General features: G+C 37.4%; 1 protein-coding gene across 1 annotated transcript in view; it reads right to left on the bottom strand.

Annotated features, from left to right (window-relative positions):
* Positions 1-1329: 1329 nt before the first annotated feature.
* LOC112241743 (transcriptional coactivator YAP1) overlaps positions 1330-24515 on the bottom strand; it is a gene marked incomplete at its 5' end in the record, with an annotated part of 26059 nt that continues 2873 nt past the window's right edge. The window contains 3 exon segments of the mRNA XM_042314421.1: positions 1330-3319; positions 8710-8864; positions 23965-24098. Of these exon segments, the coding sequence (XP_042170355.1) occupies positions 3084-3319; positions 8710-8864; positions 23965-24098 (525 nt within the window).

The following is a 24515-nucleotide window of genomic DNA, read 5'->3' as shown; positions in this document are numbered from 1 at the left end:
AGGGAAAGAATGAAAGCTGAGTGTGATTGATAAGGATACAATAACCCTAACCCTGATAAAATCATAACCAATCTGCCAACCTGATATTATGACCTGGTGAAAGAGGGAACTTGTAACGGATTTGAAAAGCCCCATGTCAGTTGGATCTGTTGCAGTGATGTGCTGGAAGGTGACCCGGTTAAAATGTATCAATCACCTATAAAACATCACGATAAAGTAAAAACTAAAAAGCAGTTTAATCTATAATACATCACAAAATAATAACCTAATTAACTTAGAAGATGATTAAAAGATAAAACAGAAATAAGACAGAAATATAAAGAAGCTAGGCTTCATTAAATATAAGATATCCCAGTAACACTTTACATGACACCAAGCATCAAAACATGTAATGTAATATCAACCTGTAACCTGTCATAATATGGTCTTAACAGTCATGAAACATATATTTACACCTGTGACATTGTGTTATTTTATGGCTGGTTATGACATATACATACATGACATATCTACATACATCTGCATACATGGGCGGCAGGCTAGCCTAGTGGTTAGAGCATTGGACTAGTAACCGAAAGGTTGCAAGTTCAAAACCCCGAGCTAACAAGGTACGAATGTGTCGTTCTGCCTATCTGATTATGATGGTCATAAAGCTTCTTGACAGTGTTATAAAGTGTATTTTCTACAAGTTATTTAAAATATGATGACTGTTAACAATTCATAACAACAACAACAAACTTACAGCATATAGGGTTCATAACCAGCCATAAAATAAGGCAATATGTCACAACAGGTGTAAATATATGGGTCATGATAGTGTTATGACAGGTAATAACAAGTTATGTCAGTTGTTAAGACATATTATGACATGGTTATGATCGTGTTATGACGCTGGGTGTCAAGTAAAGTGTTACTGAAGTCCCATAATAATAACACCTTTTTATAAAAACAGAAATATACTGTTGATTATTGGACATTAACGTAAGCAGAGGAGAGTATTTTTGATGTTTGTTTGGCAATAATACAACTTCTTAGACACATTATTTAGTATTATTACTTGGTGTAGATTTTCTTGCTCTTCGTCTCTCAAAAAATACAAGTGAAGGCACTTGATTTGACAAAAACGTATAAACATGCTGGCAGAGCCAAGCAGCAGTACGTATGTATCATATTGTATAGTATAGTCAGTGGTGTAAAGTACTTAAAGTACTACTTAAGTCGTTTTTTGGGGTATCTGTACTTTATTATTTACTTTTTTGACAACTTACTTTTACTTCACTACATTCCTAAATAAAATAATGTAATTTTTAATCCATACATTTTCCCTGACACCCAAAAGCACTCCTTACATTTTGAATTCTTAGCAGGACAGGAAAATAGTCTAATTCACAAACTTATCAAGAGAACATCCCTGGTCATTCCTACTGCCTCTGATTTGAGAATCGCAGAATGGTGAACTTAACTAAACGACGGAGAGTTTTGACTGTGTGATATTAGATTGCTTCTTGTGTAAATATTTTCTGTGTGGATTTTAATGATTTGTATGTTTTGCACACCGCCATTATACCATAGAAGAAGATTTTGGGCGGAGTAAACACTAATGCTTTGCTTTTTCCTCTGTTTTGTTACTAGATATAGCTCATTTTGAGGCAGTGGTAACCTTCCTCTCAGCAAACCCCAAATTTCGGACTCAGTAAACACGCATGCATCTTTTGTAAATTATGTTGGCGTGTACCTTTGGCTATCTGTAAATTAAAAAACAAGAAAATGGTGAGGTCTGGTTTGTTTAATGTAAGGAATATTAAGTGATTTATACTTTTACTTTTGATACTAAAGTTGATTTAAAAACAAACACTTTTAGACTTTTACTCAAGTAGTATTTTACTGGGTGACTTTCACTTTTACTTGAGATATTTTCTATTAAGGTATCTTTAATTTTTACTCAAGTATGACAATTGGGTCCTTTTTCCACCACTGAGTATAGTATAGTATAGTATACGAGGTCCCCGGCCCTGGCTCCAGGCAACAGCCCATCCCCCATCACCACCACACAGAGCTAACATGTCCTAACTGGGACTTCAGCTTGTGTAACCTAGGTCCCAAATAGCACCCTATACCTTATCTAGTGCACTACTACCAGGGGCCATAGTAGTGTACTATGTCAGGAATATGTGCCATTTGGGGCGAAGCCCTAACCTAACATACCTAAACTAACCTTCCAAATCAATACAGTTCTTTACACAACTTCAGATATATCATTTTGGGTTTTCTCAGGCTCATCATTAAAAACAAAACCTTTTTAAAACAACAATGTAAAATACATGAATTAAAACAAAAAAAGGCAGGATAATACAATGCTTGAATGCTATTGTCAGGAAGCCTGGGGCCAAGGTGAGAGGAGTACAGGCAGGCAGCCACCCAGATCAGATGTGGAGGTTGGGGGATAAGGAGAGCAGCAAGCCCCTTGCCTTGCCGGCCAGCAGGTAAGGCACCCTAGATGTAAAGGTGTGGTAGAGAAACAAACAAGCACCAGGTAAAGATGATGGACAGATTGAGAATGCCAGCCATGTGAAAAGATTCGGGGACCTTTGAATAAACTGTGTGTTCACAGGCCAGCCTTGAAGACACAGACAAGAAAAATAAAGATATAGAAACAACAGAATAGCAGTGCCTCAGTCGGCCATGTTAACATGTATGCTGCCTGATTGACAGATATCATTCACATCCAGGAAGGAGGAAGATATGATTGGTTTAATCAAGGCAACTACACATCGTTCACTGGTCTGAGAGTTTGACTAGGCAGCAGGTAAACGTGTGGACTATAGGAGTGAAGAGCAGTGTCTCTCCTATAGAGCCCATAGGAGCTCATCCCAGGCTCCTCTCCTCTCTCCTATATACCTGCGGGTCAGAGCATGTTGTTCCACTGCTCAAATCGTGTGGTGGGTCATGACTAAACGCCCACCTCAATTGGTGGGTCATGACTAAACACCAACCTCAATTGGTGGGTCAAGAAGCAAAAAAGTTTGTAAACCGATGTTGTATACTATAGCTTATCAACGGAGCAGGCCCAGGTCCGGCTTGGTCTATAACCATGTGAGGAAGTTCTCCTTGTCCATCTTGGTGGCTGCCAGAACTGACTCCATGTCGTTTAGGATGTCGGAGCTCAAGGCTTCCTGTAGACTAGGCATTAGCTCTTCCCCCTCCATGGCCATGCTCTTGTTCTCCAGCATGCCAAGGTCTACATCTGTCCCCGGGATGACGTCCAGGTAGTCAGGGAAACGACTGGGCTGTGTTCCCATGGAGACCGGCAGGGAGTCCCCTGATTATGACAAAACAACCACATGGATGTGTTATGTAAAGTTATGAAGCTTATGATGTTGTTATAATGTATTATGATGTTGTAATAATGTATTATGATGTTGTTATAATGTATTATGTTATAATGTATTATGATGTTGTTGTAGTGTATTATGATGTTGTTATAATGTATTATGATGTTGTTATAATGTATTATGATGTTGTTGTAATGTATTATGATGTTGTTATAATGTATTATGTTATAATGTATTATGTTATAATGTATTATGGTGTTGTTATAATGTATTATGGTGTTGTTATAATGTATTATGGTGTTGTTATAATGTATTATGTTATAATGTATTATGATGTTATAATAATGTATTATGATGTTGTTTATAATGTATTATGATGTTGTTGTAATGTATTATGATGTTGTTATAATGTATTATGTTATAATGTATTATGATGTTGTTGTGATGTATTATGATGTTGTTATAATGTATTATGGTGTTGTTATAATGTATTATGGTGTTGTTATAATGTATTATGTTATAATGTATTATGATGTTATAATGTATTATGATAATTTGTTATAATGTATTATGATGTTGTTGTAATGTATTATGATGTTGTTAAAAAGTATTATGTTATAATGTATTATGATGTTGTTATAATGTATTATGATGTTGTTATAATATATTATGTATTATGATGTTGTTATAATGTATTATGTTATAATGTATTATGATGTTGTTATAATGTATTATGTTATAATGTATTATGATGTTGTAATAATATATTATGATGTTGTTATAATGTATTATGATGTTGTTGTAATGTATTATTATGTTATGTTGTTATAATGTATTATGTTATAATGTATTATGTTATAATGTATTATGATGTTGTCATAATGTATTATGTTATAATGTATTATGATGTTGTTATAATATATTATGGGGTTGTTATAATGTATTATGTATTATGATGTTTGTTATAATGTATTATGATGTTTGTTATAATGTATTATGATGTTGTTATAATGTATTATGATGTTGTAATAATGTATTATGATAATGTTGTTATAATGTATTATGTTATAATGTATTATGATGTTGTTAATAATGTATTATGATGTTGTAATAATGTATTATGTTATAATGTATTATGATGATATTCTAATGTATTATGATGTTGTTATAATGTATTATGTTATAATGTATTATGTTATAATATATTATGATGTTGTTATAATGTATTATGATGTTGATATAATGTATTATGATGTTGTAATAATGTATTATGATGTTGTAATAATATATTATGATGTTGTTATAATGTATTATGATGTTGTAATAATGTAATATGTTGTTATAATTTATTATGTTATAGTGTATTATGATGTTGTTATAATGTATTATGATGTTGTAATAATGTAATATGATGTTGTTATAATTTATTATGTTATAGTGTATTATGATGTTGTAATAATGTATTATGATGTTGTTATAATGTATTATTTTATAATGTATTATGATGTTGTAATAATGTATTATGATGTTGTTATAATGTATTATGTTATAATGTATTATTATGATGTTGTATAATAATGTATTATGATGTTGTTATAATGTATTATGTTTTGTTATAATGTATTATGATGTTGTTATAATGTATGATGATGTTGTTGTAGTGTATTATGATGTTGTTATAATGTATTATGATGTTGTTATAATGTATTATGATGATATTCTAATGTATTATGATGTTGTTATAATGTATTATGATTATAATGTATTATGATGTTGTTACAATGTATTATGGTGTTGTTATAATGTATTATGTTATAATGTATTATGATGTTGTTACAATGTATTATGTTATAATGTATTATGTTATAATGTATTATGATGTTGTTACAATGTATTATGTTATAATGTATTATGTTATAATGTATTATGATTATAATGTATTATGATATGTATTATTTATAATGTATTATGTAATGTTGTTATAATGTATTATGTTATAATGTATTATGTTATAATGTATTATGATGTTGTTATAATGTATTATGATGTTGTTATAATGTATTATGATGTTGTTGTAATGTATTATGATGTTGTTATAATGTATTATGATGTTGTTATAATGTATTATGTTATAATGTATTATGATGTTGTTATAATGTATTATGTTATAATGTATTATGATAATGTATGTTATAATATATTATGATGTTGTTATAATGTATTATGATGTTGTTATAATGTATTATGATGTTGTTATAATGTATTATGTTATAATGTATTATGTTATAATGTATTATGATGTTGTTATAATATATTATGTCATAGTGTATTATGATGTTGTTATAATGTATTATGGTGTTGTTATTATGTATTATGTTATAATGTATTATGATGTTGTTATAATGTATTATGTTATAATGTATTATGATTTTGTTATAATGTATTATGGTGTTGTTATAATGTATTATGTTATAATGTATTATGATGTTGTTATAATGTATTATGTTATAATGTATTATGATGTTGTTATAATGTATTATGATGTTGTTATAATGTATTATGTTATAATGTATTATGATGTTGTTGTAATGTATTATGATGTTGTTATAATGTATTATGTTATAATGTATTATGATAATGTTTATGTTTGTAATGTATTATGATGTTGTTATAATGTATTATGATGTTGTAATAATGTATTATGATGTTTATGTTATAATGTATTATGGTGTTGTTATAATATATTATGATGTTGTATAATGTATGATTTGTTATAATGTATTATGATGTTCTTATAATGTATTATGGTGTTGTTATAATGTATTATGTTATAATGTATTATGATGTTGTTATAATATATTATGGTGTTGTTATAATGTATTATGATGTTCTCATAATGTATTATGGTGTTGTTATAATGTATTATGTTATAATGTATTATGTTATAATGTATTATGATGTTGTTATAATATATTATGGTGTTGTTATAATGTATTATGATGTTGTTATAATGTATTATGGTGTTGTTATAATGTATTATGATGTTGTTGTAATGTATTATGATGTTGTTATAATGTATATAATATATTATGGTGTTGTTATAATGTATTATGTTATAATGTATTATGATGTTATAATGTATTATGATGTTGTTATAATGTATTATGATGTTGTTATAATGTATTATGTTATAATGTATTATGATGTTATAATGTATTATGATGTTGTTGTGGTGTATTATGATGTTGTTATAATGTATTATGATGTTGTTGTAATGTATTATGTTATAATGTATTATGATGTTATAATGTATTATGATGTTGTTATAATGTATTATGTTATAATGTATTATGATTTTGTTATAATGTATTATGGTGTTGTTATAATGTATTATGTTATAATGTATTATGATGTTGTTATAATGTATTATGTTATAATGTATTATGATGTTGTTGTAATGTATTATGATGTTGTTATAATGTATTAATGTATTATGATGTTATAATGTATTATGATGTTGTTGTAATGTATTATGATGTTGTTATATTATGATATTATGATGTTGTAATAATGTATTATGATGTTGTTATAATGTATTATGGTGTTGTTATAATATATTATGGTGTTGTTATAATGTATTATGATGTTCTCATAATGTATTATGGTGTTGTTATAATGTATTATGTTATAATGTATTATGATGTTGTTATAATATATTATGGTGTTGTTATAATGTATTATGATGTTCTCATAATGTATTATGGTGTTGTTATAATGTATTATGTTATAATGTATTATGTTATAATGTATTATGATGTTGTTATAATATATTATGGTGTTGTTATAATGTATTATGATGTTGTTGTAATGTATTATGGTGTTGTTATAATGTATTATGATGTTGTTGTAATGTATTATGGTGTTGTTATAATATATTATGGTGTTGTTATAATGTATTATGTTATAATGTATTATGATGTTATAATGTATTATGATGTTGTTATAATGTATTATGATGTTGTTATAATGTATTATGTTATAATGTATTATGATGTTATAATGTATTATGATGTTGTTGTAGTGTATTATGATGTTGTTATAATGTATTATGATGTTGTTGTAATGTATTATGTTATAATGTATTATGATGTTATAATGTATTATGATGTTGTTATAATATATTATGGTGTTGTTATAATGTATTATGGTGTTGTTATAATGTATTATGTTATAATGTATTATGATGTTATAATGTAATATGATGTTGTTGTAGTGTATTATGATGTTGTTATAATGTATTATGATGTTGTTGTAATGTATTATGATGTTGTTATAATGTATTATGATGTTGTTATAATGTATTATGTTATAATGTATTATGATGTTGTTATAATGTATTATGATGTTATAATGTATTATGATGTTGTTATAATGTATTATGATGATATTCTAATGTATTATGATGTTATAATGTATTATGGTGTTGTTATAATGTATTATGTTGTTGTAATAATGTATTATGATGTTGTTACAATGTATTATGATGTTGTTATAATGTATTATTATGTATAATGTATTAGTTATAATGTATTATGTTATAATATATTATGATGTTGTAATAATGTATTATGATGTTGTAATAATGTATTATGATGTTGTAATAATGTAATATGATGTTGTTCTAGTGTATTATGATGTTGTAATAATGTAATATGATGTTGTTCTAGTGTATTATGATGTTGTTATAATGTATTATGATGTTGTTATAATGTATTATGTTATAATATATTATGATGTTGTAATAATGTATTATGATGTTGTTATAATGTATTATGATGTTGTTATAATGTATTATGTTATAATATATTATGATGTTGTAATAATGTATTATGATGTTGTAATAATATATTATGATGTTGTAATAATGTATTATGATGTTGTAATAATGTATTATGATGTTGTAATAATGTAATATGATGTTGTTCTAGTGTATTATGATGTTTTAATAATGTAATATGATGTTGTTCTAGTGTATTATGATGTTGTAATACTTTATTATGATGTTGTTATAATGTATTATGATGTTGTTATAATGTATTATGTTATAATATATTATGATGTTGTAAAAATGTATTATGATGTTGTAATAATATAATATGATGTTGTTCTAGTGTATTATGATGTAATGTCCTAGTATTGTCCCATAATGATCCTGACTAAATAACAGCCCAGTCCATTGAATAACTTATTAACAAACCACTGATACTGGAAGTGTATTGACAACACTGTGAGTTAATCACATCATCAGACATACTGACTGATACCAGACCATCTCAACATCAGGTCCATGCTGCTAACTGGAGCTAGTATGTCTCACCTGTGTCCATCTCGTCCACACCGTTGAGAAAGTCATCAGGGGTTCGGGGGACACTGTCCACACTGTTGAGGAAGTCGTCGGGGGTACGGGGGACACTGTAGCTGCTCATACTCAGACCGCTGTCTGTGCTCTCATCCCTGGAGTGGTAGGTCCCACTGTGGAGACAAGAGACAGGACACATCAAATGTTATTATTTTATCATGTAATTACTGTTAAACCTTATAGTCATTTCTATAATAAAATCTGCTGAGGGGGGAAGCATTGAGCCGGGGAAGGGGAGCGACCCGAATCACATGTTCACACGGGCTGTTTGCTATTGGTTGGCTGTCTAGTCAGCCTGGCTCTCATTGGATGGCTGCCTATTCCACTTAGCTCTCATTGGCTGGCTGTGTATTCAGCCGTGCCCTCATTCGCTGGCTGTAAGGAACATCCAAATAGAGGCTCTAGAGTCCAGGGTTGTTCCTGCTCTTTAAGTATAGGCTCTAGAGCCCAGGGTTGTACCTGCTCTTTAAGTAGAGGCTCTAGAGCCCAGGGTTGTACCTGCTCTTTAAGTAGAGGCTCTAGAGCCCAGGGTTGTTCCTGCTCTTTAAGTAGAGGCTCTGGAGTCCAGGTTTGTTCCTGCTCTTTCAGTATAGGCTCTAGAGTCCAGGGTTGTACCTGCTCTTTAAGTAGAGGCTCTAGAGCCCAGGGTAGTTCCTGCTCTTTAAGTAGAGGCTCTAGAGCCCAGGGTAGTTCCTGCACTTTAAGTATAGGCTCTAGAGCCCATGGTTGTACCTGCTCTTTAAGTAGAGGCTCTAGAGCCCAGGGTAGTTCCTGCTCTTTAAGTAGAGGCTCTGGAGCTCAGGGTAGTTCCTGCTCTTTAAGTATAGGCTCTAGAGCCCAGGGTTGTATCTGCTCCTCACTATGTAGAGGCTTTAGATCCAATAGTTTTTCCTGCTCCTTTAGTGGAGGCTCTAGAGCCCAGGGTTGTTCCTGCTCTTTAAGTAGAGACTCTAGAGCCCAGGGTTGTTCCTGCTCTTTAAGTAGAGGCTCTAGAGTCCAGCGTTGTTCCTGCTCTTTAAGTAGAGGCTCTAGAGCCCAGGGTTGTACCTGCTCTTTAAGTAGAGGCTTTAGAGCCCAGAGTTGTTCCTGCTCTTTAAGTAGAGGCTCTGGAGTCCAGGGTTGTTCCTGCTCTTTAAGTAGAGGCTCTAGAGCCCTGGGTTGTTCCTGCTCTTTAAGTAGAGGCTCTAGAGCCCAGGGTTGTACCTGCTCTTTAAGTAGAGGCTCTAGATCCCAGGGTAGTTCCTGCTCTTTAAGTAGAGGCTCTAGAGCCCAGAGTTGTTCCTGCTCTTTAAGTAGAGGCTCTGGAGTCCAGGGTTGTTCCTGCTCTTTAAGTAGAGGCTCTAGAGCCCAGGGTTGTTCCTGCTCTTTAAGTAGAGGCTCTAGAGCCCAGGGTAGTTCCTGCTCTTTAAGTATAGGCTCTAGAGCCCAGGGTTGTACCTGCTCCTCTATATGTAGAGGCTTTAGATCCAATAGTTTTTCCTGCTCCTTTAGTGGAGGCTCTAGAGCCCAGGGTTGTTCCTGCTCTTTAAGTAGAGACTCTAGAGCCCAGGGTTGTTCCTGCTCTTTAAGTAGAGGCTTTAGAGTCCAGAGGTGTTCCTGCTCTTTAAGTAGAGGCTCTAGAGTCCAGCATTGTTCCTGCTCTTTAAGTAGAGGCTCTAGAGCCCAGGGTTGTACCTCCCTTCAAGTAGAGGCTCTAGAGCCCAGAGTTGTTCCTGCTCTTTAAGTAGAGGCTCAGGAGTCCAGGGTTGTTCCTGCTCTTTAAGTAGAGGCTCTAGAGCCCAGGGTTGTACCTGCTCTTTAAGTAGAGGCTCTAGAGCCCAGGGTAGTTCCTGCTCTTTAAGTAGGAGCTCTAGAGTCCAGGGTTGTTCCTGCTCTTTAAGTAGAGGCTCTAGAGCCCAGGGTAGTTCCTGCTCTTTAAGTATAGGCTCTAGAGCCCAGGGTTGTACCTGCTCCTCTATATGTAGAGGCTTTAGATCCAATAGTTTTTCCTGCTCCTTTAGTAGAGGCTCTAGAGCCCAGGGTAGTTCCTGCTCTTTAAGTATAGGCTCTAGAGCCCAGGGTAGTTCCTGCTCTTTAAGTAGGAGCTCTAGAGTCCAGGGTTGTTCCTGCTCTTTAAGTATAGGCTCTAGAGCCCAGGGTAGTTCCTGCTCTTTAAGTAGGAGCTCTAGAGTCCAGGGTTGTTCCTGCTCTTTAAGTAGAGGCTCTAGAGCCCAGGGTAGTTCCTGCTCTTTAAGTAGGAGCTCTAGAGCCCAGGGTAGTTCCTGCTCTTTAAGTAGGAGCTCTAGAGTCCAGGGTTGTTCCTGCTCTTTAAGTGTAGGCTCTAGAGCCCAGGGTAGTTCCTGCTCTTTAAGTAGGAGCTCTAGAGTCCAGGGTAGTTCCTGCTCTTTCTGTAGGAGCTCTAGAGTCCAGGGTTGTTCCTGCTCTTTAAGTATAGGCTCTAGAGCCCAGGGTTGTTCCTGCTCTTTAAGTATAGGCTCTAGAGCCCAGGGTTGTTCCTGCTCTTTAAGTATAGGCTCTAGAGCCCAGGGTTGTTCCTGCTCTTTAAGTATAGGCTCTAGAGCCCAGGGTTGTTCCTGCTCTTTAAGTATAGGCTCTAGAGCCCAGGGTTGTTCCTGCTCTTTAAGTAGAGGCTCTGGAGTCCAGGGTTGTTCCTGCTCTTTAAGTAGAGGCTCTGGAGCCCAGGGTAGTTCCTGCTCTTTAAGTATAGGCTCTAGAGCCCAGGGTTGTACCTGCTCCTCTATATGTAGAGGCTTTAGATCCAATAGTTTTTCCTGCTCCTTTAGTAGAGGCTCTAGAGCCCAGAGTTGTTCCTGGTCCTCTTTAATTAGAGGTTCCAGAGGCTAGTCACATTAGGTTATGTTAAACCTTCTATAAACTGCACACTCTGCTGCCAGGATAAAGAAAAACATTCAAGATAGTGAATGTTGTAAAATAATTAGTATTCAACTTTCTATCCAAAGTATTTATAAATCGATAAAAGACAGCATTGGAAGAAAAGATCATTATTGAAATAATACCTCTTCAAATATAAGGAACTGAAACACAAAAGCCTGAAATGAGGTAGGAATCAACATGGTTCGGATAAAAACACAGCAAACAGAGGACATAGTATGTGGGTATGTGTGGGTGTATTGTGACAGAAGGTGTGTTTTTGTGTTTGGAAAATTCTGGAGTTAAGTGAGCAAAAAAGGGAAATAGTTGCAAATCCCAGAGCCCTTGTGTGTCTGTGAGCAGGAGTTGTAAAAGAGAGAGCTTTCAATTTTGTGCAGATATGGGATATGCATTTTAAAATAGATTCTAAATATAGTTTATTTATTTATTGTCCTATCATGATGGAGCGGTCTCCAACCATATACCCTAGACACCCACCTGATGGACCCACACACTAAGGAGAAGTTCTTATCTGTATTATAGGCCTGCTGTAAGTAGGCTATATGCAGCCAGGACAGAAAGATGAATTTCGGTCAGAGATCTGATAAAGCAGCACCGCCCTCTCAAGATTCTGAGCCTGCCTGACAGGGTTGGTCCGACAGTGGTTCTGAGTCTGCCTGACAGGGTTAGTGGTTATGAGCCTGCCTGACAGGGTTGGTGGTTCTGAGCCTGCCTGACAGGGTTGGTGGTTCTGAGCCTGCCTGACAGGGTTGGTCCGACAGTGGTTCTGAACCTGCCTGACAGGGTTGGTCCAACAGTGGTTCTGAGCCTGCCTGACAGGGTTGGTGGTTCTGAGCCTGCCTGACAGGGTTGGTCCAACAGTGGTTCTGAGCCTGCCTGACAGGGTTGGTGGTTCTGAGCCTGCCTGGCAGGGTTGGTTCTACAAAGCCAGAGCCCCCTGATGGGAGAGCATAATATACAAGGAAATTCTCAAAGCTGCTAATGAGAACCTTGACGACCTTGTACCGAGCCGGTGGGGATTCCGGTGGGGTGCCCCCACCCAGACAGTGGCAGTGCTGGCAACACTAGCTGCAGTAACCCATGGGGAGGGGGGGGGCACCCAGGCAGTGGCAGTGCTGGCAACACTAGCTGCAGTAACCCATGGGGAGGGGAGGGGGGCCCCACCCAGGCAGTGGCAGTGTTGGCAACACTAGCTGCAGTAACCCATGGGGAGGGGGGCCCACCCAGGCAGTGGCAGTGCTGGCAACACTAGCTGCAGTAACCCATGGGGGGGGGGCCCACCCAGGCAGTGGCAGTGCTGGCAACACTAGCTGCAGTAACCCATGGGGGGGGGGGCCCACCCAGGCAGTGGCAGTGCTGGCAACACTAGCTGCAGTAACCCATGGAGAGGGGGTCACACTCGGACAATCAGAGAAGGGGCAAGCTATTGTGGCCCCGGTGGCACAAAATCATTAAAAGGTCTGACTGCAGAGATGCTTGGGGAAATGGTCACAACGGGGGACCAGCGTGTCTGTGTTTCAGGGGAATGGGGTGTATCTGATCTCCATCACCTAGGACTTCATATTGGTTAATCAAATCTCCACATTCTTGCTCAATTTTGCATGACTTTTCAAACAACTTATCTCTTGAGGCTTGGGGATGGAACATCTGTTGAACATCTGAGCTTGTGGTTGATTGTGGGGAAATTGTGTGTGTGTGTGTGTTTCCCACATCTGTTGCTATGAGGTAATGATGTTAGGGATAAATATAGGATGAATCACAATAATTGTGAATGCTTGCAAAAATTTAATTTTTGTAATACCAATCCTGGTTATAGGTAACAATCCTTCGCATGAACTGCCAAAATTATTGCGCATATTATTAATTAATTCTGGAAATAAATTAAGATATACAAGATTTTTATATATACTTTTGAATAACTATATACAATACAATGGAGGTGAGGGCGCTGGAAATGCTTGTGGCAGTTAATGTGCTTTTGTTATGTGGGTGGCACTGGGAGCTCTTTATAAAGGATGGGTCCACATCACTCAGAGGCCAGGGATCCAGCTGGACAGGGTGGTCTGCCAGTCACTGGGAGCTCTTTATAAAGGATGGGTCCCCATCACTCAGAAGCCAGGGATCCAGCTGGACAGGGTGGTCTGCCAGTCACTGGGACGACCTGGGATCCAGGTGGACAGGGGTGGTCTGCCAGTCACTGGGACGACCTGGGATCCAGGTGGACGGGGGTGGTCTGCCAGTCACTGGGAGCTCTTTATAAAGGATGGGTCCCCATCACTCAGAAGCCAGGGATCCAGCTGGACAGGGTGGTCTGCCAGTCACTGGGACGACCTGGGATCCAGGTGGACAGGGTGGTCTGACAGTCACTGGGACGACCTGGGATCCAGGTGGACGGGGGTGGTCTGCCAGTCACTGGGACGACCTGGGATCCAGCTGGACATGGGTGGTGTGCCAGTCACTGGGATGACCTGGGATCCAGCTGGACATGGGTGGTCTGCCAGTCACTGGGACGACCTGGGATCCAGCTGGACAGGGGTGGTCTGCCAGTCACTGGGACGACCTGGGATCCAGGTGGACAGGGGTGGTCTGCCAGTCACTGGGACGACCTGGGATCCAGCTGGACAGGGTGGTCTGCCAGTCACTGGGACGAGCTTGGATCCAGCTGGACAGAGATGGTCTGCCAGTCACTGGGACGACCTGGGATCCAGCTGGACAGGGATGGTCTGCCAGTCACTGGGACGACCTGGGATCCAGTTGGACAGGGGTGGTCTGCCAGTCACCGGGACAACCTGGGATCCGGCTGGACAGGGATGGTCTGCCAGTCACTGGGACGACCTGGGATCCGGCTGGACAGGGATGGACTGCCAGTCACTGGGACGACCTGGGATCCAGCTGGAAAGGGGTGGTCTGCCAGTCACTGGGACAACCTGGGATCCAGCTGGAAAGGGGTGGTCTGCCAGTCACTGGGACGACAACCCAACTTGGGAAGGTGGAGGTTTTAGCGGGTGGATTAGTGGAGAACAATTTGAGGTTTACTTAGTAGCAATGCAAACACTATGGTACAGCTATATGGACACCCAATCATCATGGTACACTGCATGCTCTCCAGGACACCTATAGCACCTGATGTCACAGAAAGGCCAAAAAGATCATCAACGATATCAACCACCCGAGCCATGGCCTGTTCACTCCGCTATCATCCAGAAGGTGAGGTCAGTACAGGTGCATCAAAGCAGGGACCGAGAGACTGAAAAACAGCTACTATCTCAAGGCCATCAGACTGTTAAACAGCCATCACCAGCTGGCCTTCACCCGGTTACTCAACCCTGCACCTATAGGGCTGCTGCCCCATATACATAGACATGGAATCACTGGTCACTTTAATAAAGTTAATATGCTGCTTTACTCATCTCATATGTAAATACTGTCTTCTGTTCAACTGTATTTAGTCAATGCCACTCCAACATTGCTCCTCCTAATATTTAAATATTCCATTCATTTTACTTTTAGATTTGTTTGTATTGTTGTAAATTGTTAGATACTACTGCACTGTTGGAACAAGGAACACAAGCATTTAGTTAGGTATTACTGCATTGTTGGAGCTAGGAACACAAGCATTTAGTTAGATACTACTTCACTGTTGGAACTAGGAACACAAGCATTTAGTTAGGTACTACTGCACTGTTGGAGTTAGGAACACAAGCATTTAGTTAGATACTACTTCACTGTTGGAACTAGGAACACAAGCATTTAGTTAGGTATTACTGCACTGTTGGAACTAGGAACACAAGCATTTAGTTAGGTATTACTGCACTGTTGGAGTTAGGAACACAAGCATTTAGTTAGATATTACTGCACTGTTGGAACTAGGAACACAAGCATTTAGTTAGGTATTACTGCACTGTTGGAGCTAGGAACACAAGCATTTAGTTAGATATTACTGCACTGTTGGAACTAGGAACACAAGCATTTAGTTAGGTATTACTGCATTGTTGTTGGAGCTAGGAACACAAGCATTTAGTTAGATACTACTTCACTGTTGGAACTAGGAACACAAGCATTTAGTTAGGTATTACTGCACTGTTGGAGTTAGGAACACAAGCATTTAGTTAGATATTACTGCACTGTTGGAACTAGGAACACAAGCATTTAGTTAGATATTACTGTTGGAGCTAGGAACACAAGCATTTAGTTAGATATTACTGCACTGTTGGAGTTAGGAACACAAGCATTTAGTTAGATATTACTGTTGGAGCTAGGAACACAAGCATTTAGTTAGATATTACTGCACTGTTGGAGCTAGGAACACAAGCATTTAGTTAGATATTACTGCACTGTTGGAGTTAGGAACACAAGCATTTAGTTAGGTATTACTGCACTGTTGGAGCTAGGAACACAAGCATTTAGTTAGATATTACTGCACTGTTGGAGTTAGGAACACAAGCATTTAGTTAGATATTACTGCACTGTTGGAGCTAGGAACACAAGCATTTAGTTAGATATTACTGTTGGAGCTAGGAACACAAGCATTTAGTTAGATATTACTGCACTGTTGGAGTTAGGAACACAAGCATTTAGTTAGATATTACTGCACTGTTGGAGCTAGGAACACAAGCATTTAGTTAGATATTACTGCACTGTTGGAGTTAGGAACACAAGCATTTAGTTAGATATTACTGCACTGTTGGAGCTAGGAACACAAGCATTTAGTTAGGTATTACTGCACTGTTGGAGCTAGGAACACAAGCATTTAGTTAGATATTACTGCACTGTTGGAGTTAGGAACACAAGCATTTAGTTAGATATTACTGCACTGTTGGAGCTAGGAACACAAGCATTTAGTTAGATATTACTGCACTGTTGGAGTTAGGAACACAAGCATTTAGTTAGGTATTACTGCACTGTTGGAGCTAGGAACACAAGCATTTAGTTAGATATTACTGTTGGAGCTAGGAACACAAGCATTTAGTTAGATTATGCACTACTGTTGGAGCTAGGAACACAAGCATTTAGTTAGATATTACTGCACTGTTGGAGTTAGGAACACAAGCATTTAGTTAGGTATTACTGCACTGTTGGAGCTAGGAACACAAGCATTTAGTTAGGTATTACTGCACTGTTGGAGCTAGGAACACAAGCATTTAGTTAGATATTACTGTTGGAGCTAGGAACACAAGCATATAGTTAGATATTACTGCACTGTTGGAGCTAGGAACACAAGCATTTAGTTAGATACTACTATACTGTTGGAGCAAGAAACACAAGCATTTAGGTAGATATTACTGCACTGTTAGAGCTAAGAACACAAGCATTTAGTTAGATATTACTGCACTGTTGGAGCTAGAAACACAAGCATTTAGTCAGATACTACTGCACTGTTGGCGCTATAAAAACAAGCATTTAGTTAGATATTTCAGCACTGTTGGTGCTATAAAAACAAGCATTTAGTTAGATATTACTGCACTGTTGGTGCTATAAAAACAAGCATTTAGTTAGATACTACTGTTGGGCACAAGCATTTAAGAAACTCAGATGGGGTGATGATATTAATTTATAGTCATTTCGATCCGAATGTGCAAATTGTCCAAACAGATCATCAAGGTAGATGGATTATTTGAAATATATTATTGGACCATAAAAATATATGGCTCATTAATCTATACGGTCCAAATTACGATGATCACGCTTCTTGAAAATAAATAATCAACCCTGCAAGCAACACTAGACTATATTATTATGATGGGAGATTATAATACGGTTTTAAATACCTTAATGGACCGTAAAGGAAATCACACTACAAACTATCACCCTCAGGCTCTTAAGGAAATCACACTACAAACTATTCCCCTCAGGCTCTTAAGGAAATCACACTACAAACTATCACCCTCGGGCTCTTAAGAAATCACACTACAAACTATCACCCTCAGGCTCTTAAGGAAATCAAGCATATCATGGATATTACTGCAACTAGTGGATATATGGAGGCTAAGAAACCCTGCCCAAGCATAGGGAGATATACATGGAGGAGGTTTAATATCCTGACCTAGTGAGATATACATGGAGGAGGTTTAATATCCTGACCTAGTGAGATATACATGGAGGAGGCATTTAATATCCTGACCTAGTGAGAAATACATGGAGTTAGGTTTACTATCCTGACCTAGTGAGATATACATTTAGTTAGGTTTAATATCCTGACCTAGTGAGATATACATGGAGGAGGTTTAATATCCTGACCTAGTGAGATATACATGGAGGAGGTTTAATATCCAGACCTAGTGAGATATACATGGAGGAGATTTAATACTCCAGACCTAGTGAGATATACATGGAGGAGGTTTAATATCCTGACCTAGTGAGATATACATAGAGGAGGTTTAATATCCTGACCTAGTGAGATATACATGGAGGTTTAATACCCTGACCTAGTGAGATATACATGGAGGAGATTTAATATCCTGACCTAGTGAGATATACATGGAGGAGATTTAATATCCTGACCTAGTGAGATATACATAGAGGAGGTTTAATATCCTGACCTAGTGAGATATACATGGAGGTTTAATATCCTGACCTAGTGAGATATACATGGAGGAGGTATAATATCCTGACCTAGTGAGATATACATGGAGGTTTAATATCCTGACCTAGTGAGATATACATGGAGGAGGTATAATATCCTGACCTAGTGAGATATACATGGAGGTTTAATATCCTGACCTAGTGAGATATACATGGAGGAGGTATAATATCCTGACCTAGTGAGATATACATGGAGGTTTAATATCCTGACCTAGTGAGATATACATGGAGGAGGTTTAATATCCTGACCTAGTGAGATATACATGGAGGAGGTTTAATATCCTGACCTAGTGAGATATACATGGAGGTTTAATATCCTGACCTAGTGAGATATACATGGAGGAGGTTTAATACCCTGACCTAGTGAGATATACATGGAGGAGGTTTAATATCCTGACCTAGTGAGATATACATGGAGGAGGTTTAATATCCTGACCTAGTGAGATATACATGGAGGAGGTTTAATATCCTGACCTAGTGAGATATACATGGAGGAGGTTTAATATCCTGACCTAGTGAGATATACATGGAGGTTTAATATCCTGACCTAGTGAGATATACATGGAGGAGGTTTAATATCCAGACCTAGTGAGATATACATGGAGGAGGTTTAATATCCTGACCTAGTGAGTTATACATGGAGGAGGTTTAATATCCCTGACCTAGTGAGATATACATGGAGGTTTAATATCCTGACCTAGTGAGATATACATGGAGGAGGTTTAATACCCTGACCTAGTGAGATATACATGGAGGAGGTTTAATATCCTGACCTAGTGAGATATACATGGAGGAGGTTTAATACCCTGACCTAGTGAGATATACATCGAGGAGGTTTAATATCCTGACCTAGTGAGATATACATCGAGGAGGTTTAATATCCTGACCTAGTGAGATATACATGGAGGAGAATCAATCAAGCTAGTCGTCTTGACTCCTTTCTTATGTCATTCTCACTGGCAGCAAACGTTTGAGAGGGGACATTACTCTTACAGAATGTTCATGTACATGAGGATATCAGAAATGTTTTCAAAGCCTATTGGATGATAAATTCTTCTCTCCTGGTTAAAAACAATTTATAACTGAATTTTTACAACATAACATATGTACAGCAGATACCCTTATTGTATGGGACACTTTTAACTGTACCTTTAGAGGCCATGTAATGCAATACTTATCTCTAAAACAAAAGCAATTTATGTCAAAAGAGTCCATATTGCCACGTCTACTCCCACTACACCTCTCCGGCGCCTGTCTTCTAACCACAGGTCCTGGCAACCCCTCCCTACACACACCTGGCAACCCTTCATTATTAGGCACACCTGGTAACCCTTCATTATTAGGCACACCTGGCAAACCATCCCTACACACACCTGGCAACCCTTCATTATTAGGCACACCTGGCAACCCATCCCTACACACACCTGGCAACCCTTCATTATTAGGCACACCTGTGATTCATGTCTAGATGCTTCTCTTGGTTTTGTATCATTATGGGTTCATTTACACTAAACTCTACAACTGCACCTGCTTCCTAACGACCTGCGTCTCCACATGATTTTGCTACCATGGAAAAAAAATACCTGTCTATTTGTGGAAAACTCACCCTGATTAACTCTTTAGTCATATCCCAGTTTACCCTGAATAACTCTTTAGTCATATCCCAGTTTACCCTGATTAACTCTTTAGTCATATCCCAGTTTACCCTGATTAACTCTTTAGCCATATCCCAGTTTACCCTGATTAACTCTTTAGTCATATTCCAGTTTACCCTGATTAACTCTTTAGTCATATTCCAGTTTACCCTGATTAACTCTTTAGTCATATTCCAGTTTACCCTGATTAACTCTTTAGTCATATCCCAGTTTACCCTGATTAACTCTTTAGTCATATCCCAGTTTTACCCTGATTAACTCTTTAGTCATATTCCAGTTTACCCTGATTAACTCTTTAGCCATATCCCAGTTTACCCTGATTAACTCTAGTCATATTCCAGTTTAGCATGATTAACTCTTGAGCCATATCCCAGTTTACCCTGATGAACGCTTTTTCTCATATCCCAGTTTACCCTGATTAACTCTTTAGTCATATCCCAGTTTACCCTGATTAACTCTTTAGTCATATCCCAGTTTACCCTGATTAACTCTTTAGTCATATCCCAGTTTTACCCTGATTAACTCTTTAGTCATATTCCAGTTTACCCTGATTAACTCTTTAGCCATATCCCAGTTTACCCTGATTAACTCTAGTCATATTCCAGTTTAGCCTGATTAACTCTTGAGCCATATCCCAGTTTACCCTGATGAACGCTTTTCTCATATCCCAGTTTACCCTGATTAACTCTTTAGTCATATCCCAGTTTACCCTGATTAACTCTTTAGTCATATCCCAGTTTACCCTGATTAACTCTTTAGTCATATTCCAGTTTACCCTGATTAACTCTTTAGCCATATCCCAGTTTACCCTGATTAACTCTAGTCATATTCCAGTTTAGCCTGATTAACTCTTGAGCCATATCCCAGTTTACCCTGATGAACTCTTTTACTCATATCCCAGTTTACCCTGATTAACTCTTTAGTCATATCCCAGTTTACCTGATTAACTCTTTAGTCATATCCCAGTTTACCCTATTAACTCTTTAAAAAAGCCAGTTTATGATTAACTCTTTAGTCATATTCCAGTTTACCCTGATTAACTCTTTAGTCATATTCCAGTTTACTAATAACCTTTAGTCATATTCCAGTTTACCCTGATTAACTCTTTAGTCATATTCCAGTTTACCCTGATTAACTCTTTAGTCATATCCCAGTTTACCCTGATTAACTCTTTAGTCATATCCCAGTTTTACCTGATTAACTCTTTAGTCATATTCCAGTTTACCCTGATTAACTCTTTAGCCATATCCCAGTTTACCCTGATTCTCTAGTCATATCCCAGTTTACCCTGATTAACTTAGTCATATCCCAGTTTACCCTGATTAACTCTTTAGTCATATCCCAGTTTACCCTGATTAACTCTTTAGTCATATCCCAGTTTACCCTGATTAACTCATTAGTCATATCCCAGTTTACCCTGATTAACTCTTTAGTCATATTCCAGTTTACCCTGAATAACTCTTTAGACATATTCCAGTTTACCCTGATTAACTCTTTAGTCATATTCCAGTTTACCCTGATTAACTCTTTAGTCATATCCCAGTTTACCCTGATTAACTCTTTAGTCATATCCCAGTTTACCCTGATTAACTCTTTAGTCATATCCCAGTTTACCCTGATTAACTCTTTAGTCATATTCCAGTTTACCCTGATTAACTCTTTAGTCATATCCCCGATTACCCTGATTAACTCTAGTCATATCCCAGTTTACCCTGATTAACTCTTTAGTCATATCCCAGTTTACCCTGATTAACTCTTTAGTCATATCCCAGTTTACCCTGATTAACTCTAGCCATATCCCAGTTTACCCTGATTAACTCTTTAGTCATATTCCAGTTTACCCTGATTAACTCTTTAGTCATATTCCAGTTTACCCTGATTAACTCTTTAGTCATATTCCAGTTTACCCTGATTAACTCTTTAGCCATATCCCAGTTTACCCTGATTAACTCTTTAGTCATATTTCAGTTTAGCCTGATTAACTCTTGAGCCATATTCCAGTTTACCCTGATTAACTCTTTCTCATATCCCAGTTTACCCTGATTAACTCTAGTCATATCCAGTTTACCTGATTAACTCTTTAGTCATATCCCAGTTTACCCTGATTAACTCTTTAGTCATATCCCAGTTTACCCTGATTAACTCTTTAGTCATATTCCAGTTTACCCTGATTAACTCTTTAGCCATATCCCAGTTTACCCTGATGAACTCTTTAGTCATATCCCAGTTTACCCTGATTAACTCTTTAGTCATATCCCAGTTTACCCTGATTAACTCTAGTCATATCCCAGTTTACCCTGATTAACTCTTTAGTCATATCCCAGTTTACCCTGATTAACTCTTTAGTCATATTCCAGTTTACCCTGATTAACTCTTTGGTCATATCCCAGTTTACCCTGATTTACTCTTTAGTCATTTCCCAGTTTATCTATTTGCTTATGGTTTTGCCTACAACTAGCGACCTACTTTGAAATTATGTAAGAAAAAAAGATTCCATTTTATTTGGAATGGCAAGCCAGACAACATTCAACAGGCCTATTTATATAACAAATATGAATTCAGAGGGCAGAAATGTTTCAATATTAAAACATTAGACCTCTCACGAAAAACCTCTAACTAAAAAAAAAAGTTATAAATAAATCCAAACTGGTTCTCTACCAGATTAGTAAGAATGTCTCACCCCATGTTCAAAAATAGCCTTTTCCCCTTTATTCACATTACAACCCTTTGGTTTTTGCTCTGATATGCACTGTCAACTGTGGGACCTTATATAGACATGTGTGCCTTTCCGGGTGTGTCTTTTCAGGTGTGTCTTTCCAGGTGTGCCTTTCCAGGTGTGCCTTTCCAGGTGTGTCTTTCCAGGTGTGCCTTTCCAGGTGTGCCTTTCCAGGTGTGTCTTTCCAGGTGTGCCTTTCCAGGTGTGTCTTTCCAGGTGTGTCTTTCCAGGTGTGCCTTTCCAGGTGTGTCTTTCCAGGTGTGTCTTTCCAGGTGTGCCTTTCCAGGTGTGCCTTTCCAGGTGTGCCTTTCCAGGTGTGCCTTTCCAGGTGTGTCTTTCCAGGTGTGCCTTTCCAGGTGTGTCTTTCCAGGTGTGTCTTTCCAGGTGTGCCTTTCCAGGTGTGTCTTTCCAGGTGTGTCTTTCCAGGTGTGTCTTTCCAGGTCATGTTGTAGAAACATCTCAAGGATGATCAATGGAAACAGGAAGCACCTGAGCTCAATTTCGAGTCTTATAGCAAAGGGTCTGAATACTTATGTAAATAAGGTATTTCTGTTTATTTTTTCTACATTTGTAAACATCTGTGTATACACAGCTGAGGATTTTTATTTATTTAATCCATTTTATAATAAGGCTGTAATGTAACAAAATGTTGAAAAAGTGAATGGGTCTAAATACTTTCAGAATGCAAGTGAAAAGAGGGAAGCCTTTACAAAATAAAACATATTCCAAAACATGCATCTGTTTGCGACAAGTGTTATGTTTGGGTCAAATCCAATACAACACATTACTGAGTACCACTCTGCATTATTTCAAGCAGAGTCGTGGCTACAGACAGTGGGAGATGAATTCACCTTTCAGCAATAACCTAAAACACAAATTACACTGGAGTTGCTTACACTGAATGAGTTGCTTAATGCATTGCCTTTTAAAGGTGAAGACAGTGTTGTGAATGGTGAATGTGGTTTCTGTGAATGTGGGAGCATTGCCTTTTTAAAGGTGACATCCGATTGGGCCTACATACGCAGTGTTTATGGTGAATGTGGTTTCATGTGCCTTGCCTTTAAAGGTGACATCCGATTGGGCCTACATACGCAGTGTTTATGGTGAATGTGGTTTCATTGCCTTTTTTTAAAGGTGATATCCGATTGGGCCTACATACGCAGTGTTTATGGTGAATGTGGTTTCATGTGCCTTTTTAAAGGTGACATCCGATTGGGCCTACATACGCAGTGTTTATGGTGAATGTTTCTGGTTTCATTGCCTACATTTTTAAATGTGGTTTCATTGCCTTTTTAGGTGATATCAAAAGCACAATCAGAATTCTGGCCTAAGACAACAAATAAGTTCCAGACAAAGAGGTAGGCGTACCTGTTGAGGAATGGGTCATTGCTGTTGGTGGTCATGATTCTGGCGTCCTGGCCCATCCCAGGGGACGACACAGGGTTAAGGGTTCCCCCATCCTGCTCCATACTGGTGGGCAGTTGGTTCCTCAGAGCAAGCTCCTTCAACACACAACATACACATTACACATGTTAGTGGAGCATATACACATTACACATGTTAGTGGAGCATATACACATTACACATGTTAGTGGAGCATATACACATTACACATGTTAGTGGAGCATATACACATTACACATGTTAGTGGAGATATACACATGTTAGTGGAGCATATCACATTACACATGCTAGTGGAGCATATACACATTACACATGCTAGTGGAGCATATACACATTACACATGTTAGTGGAGCATATACACATTACACATGTTAGTGGAGCATATACACATTACACATGTTAGTGGAGCATATACACATTACACATGTTAGTGGAGCATATACACATTACACATGTTAGTGGAGCATATACACATTACACATGTTAGTGGAGCATATACACATTACACATGTTAG

Source organism: Oncorhynchus tshawytscha, unplaced genomic scaffold (genome assembly GCF_018296145.1).
Source record: "Oncorhynchus tshawytscha isolate Ot180627B unplaced genomic scaffold, Otsh_v2.0 Un_contig_8060_pilon_pilon, whole genome shotgun sequence".
NCBI classification, from domain to species: Eukaryota; Metazoa; Chordata; class Actinopteri; order Salmoniformes; family Salmonidae; genus Oncorhynchus; species Oncorhynchus tshawytscha.
This window is presented reverse-complemented; position numbering and strand designations above follow the sequence as displayed.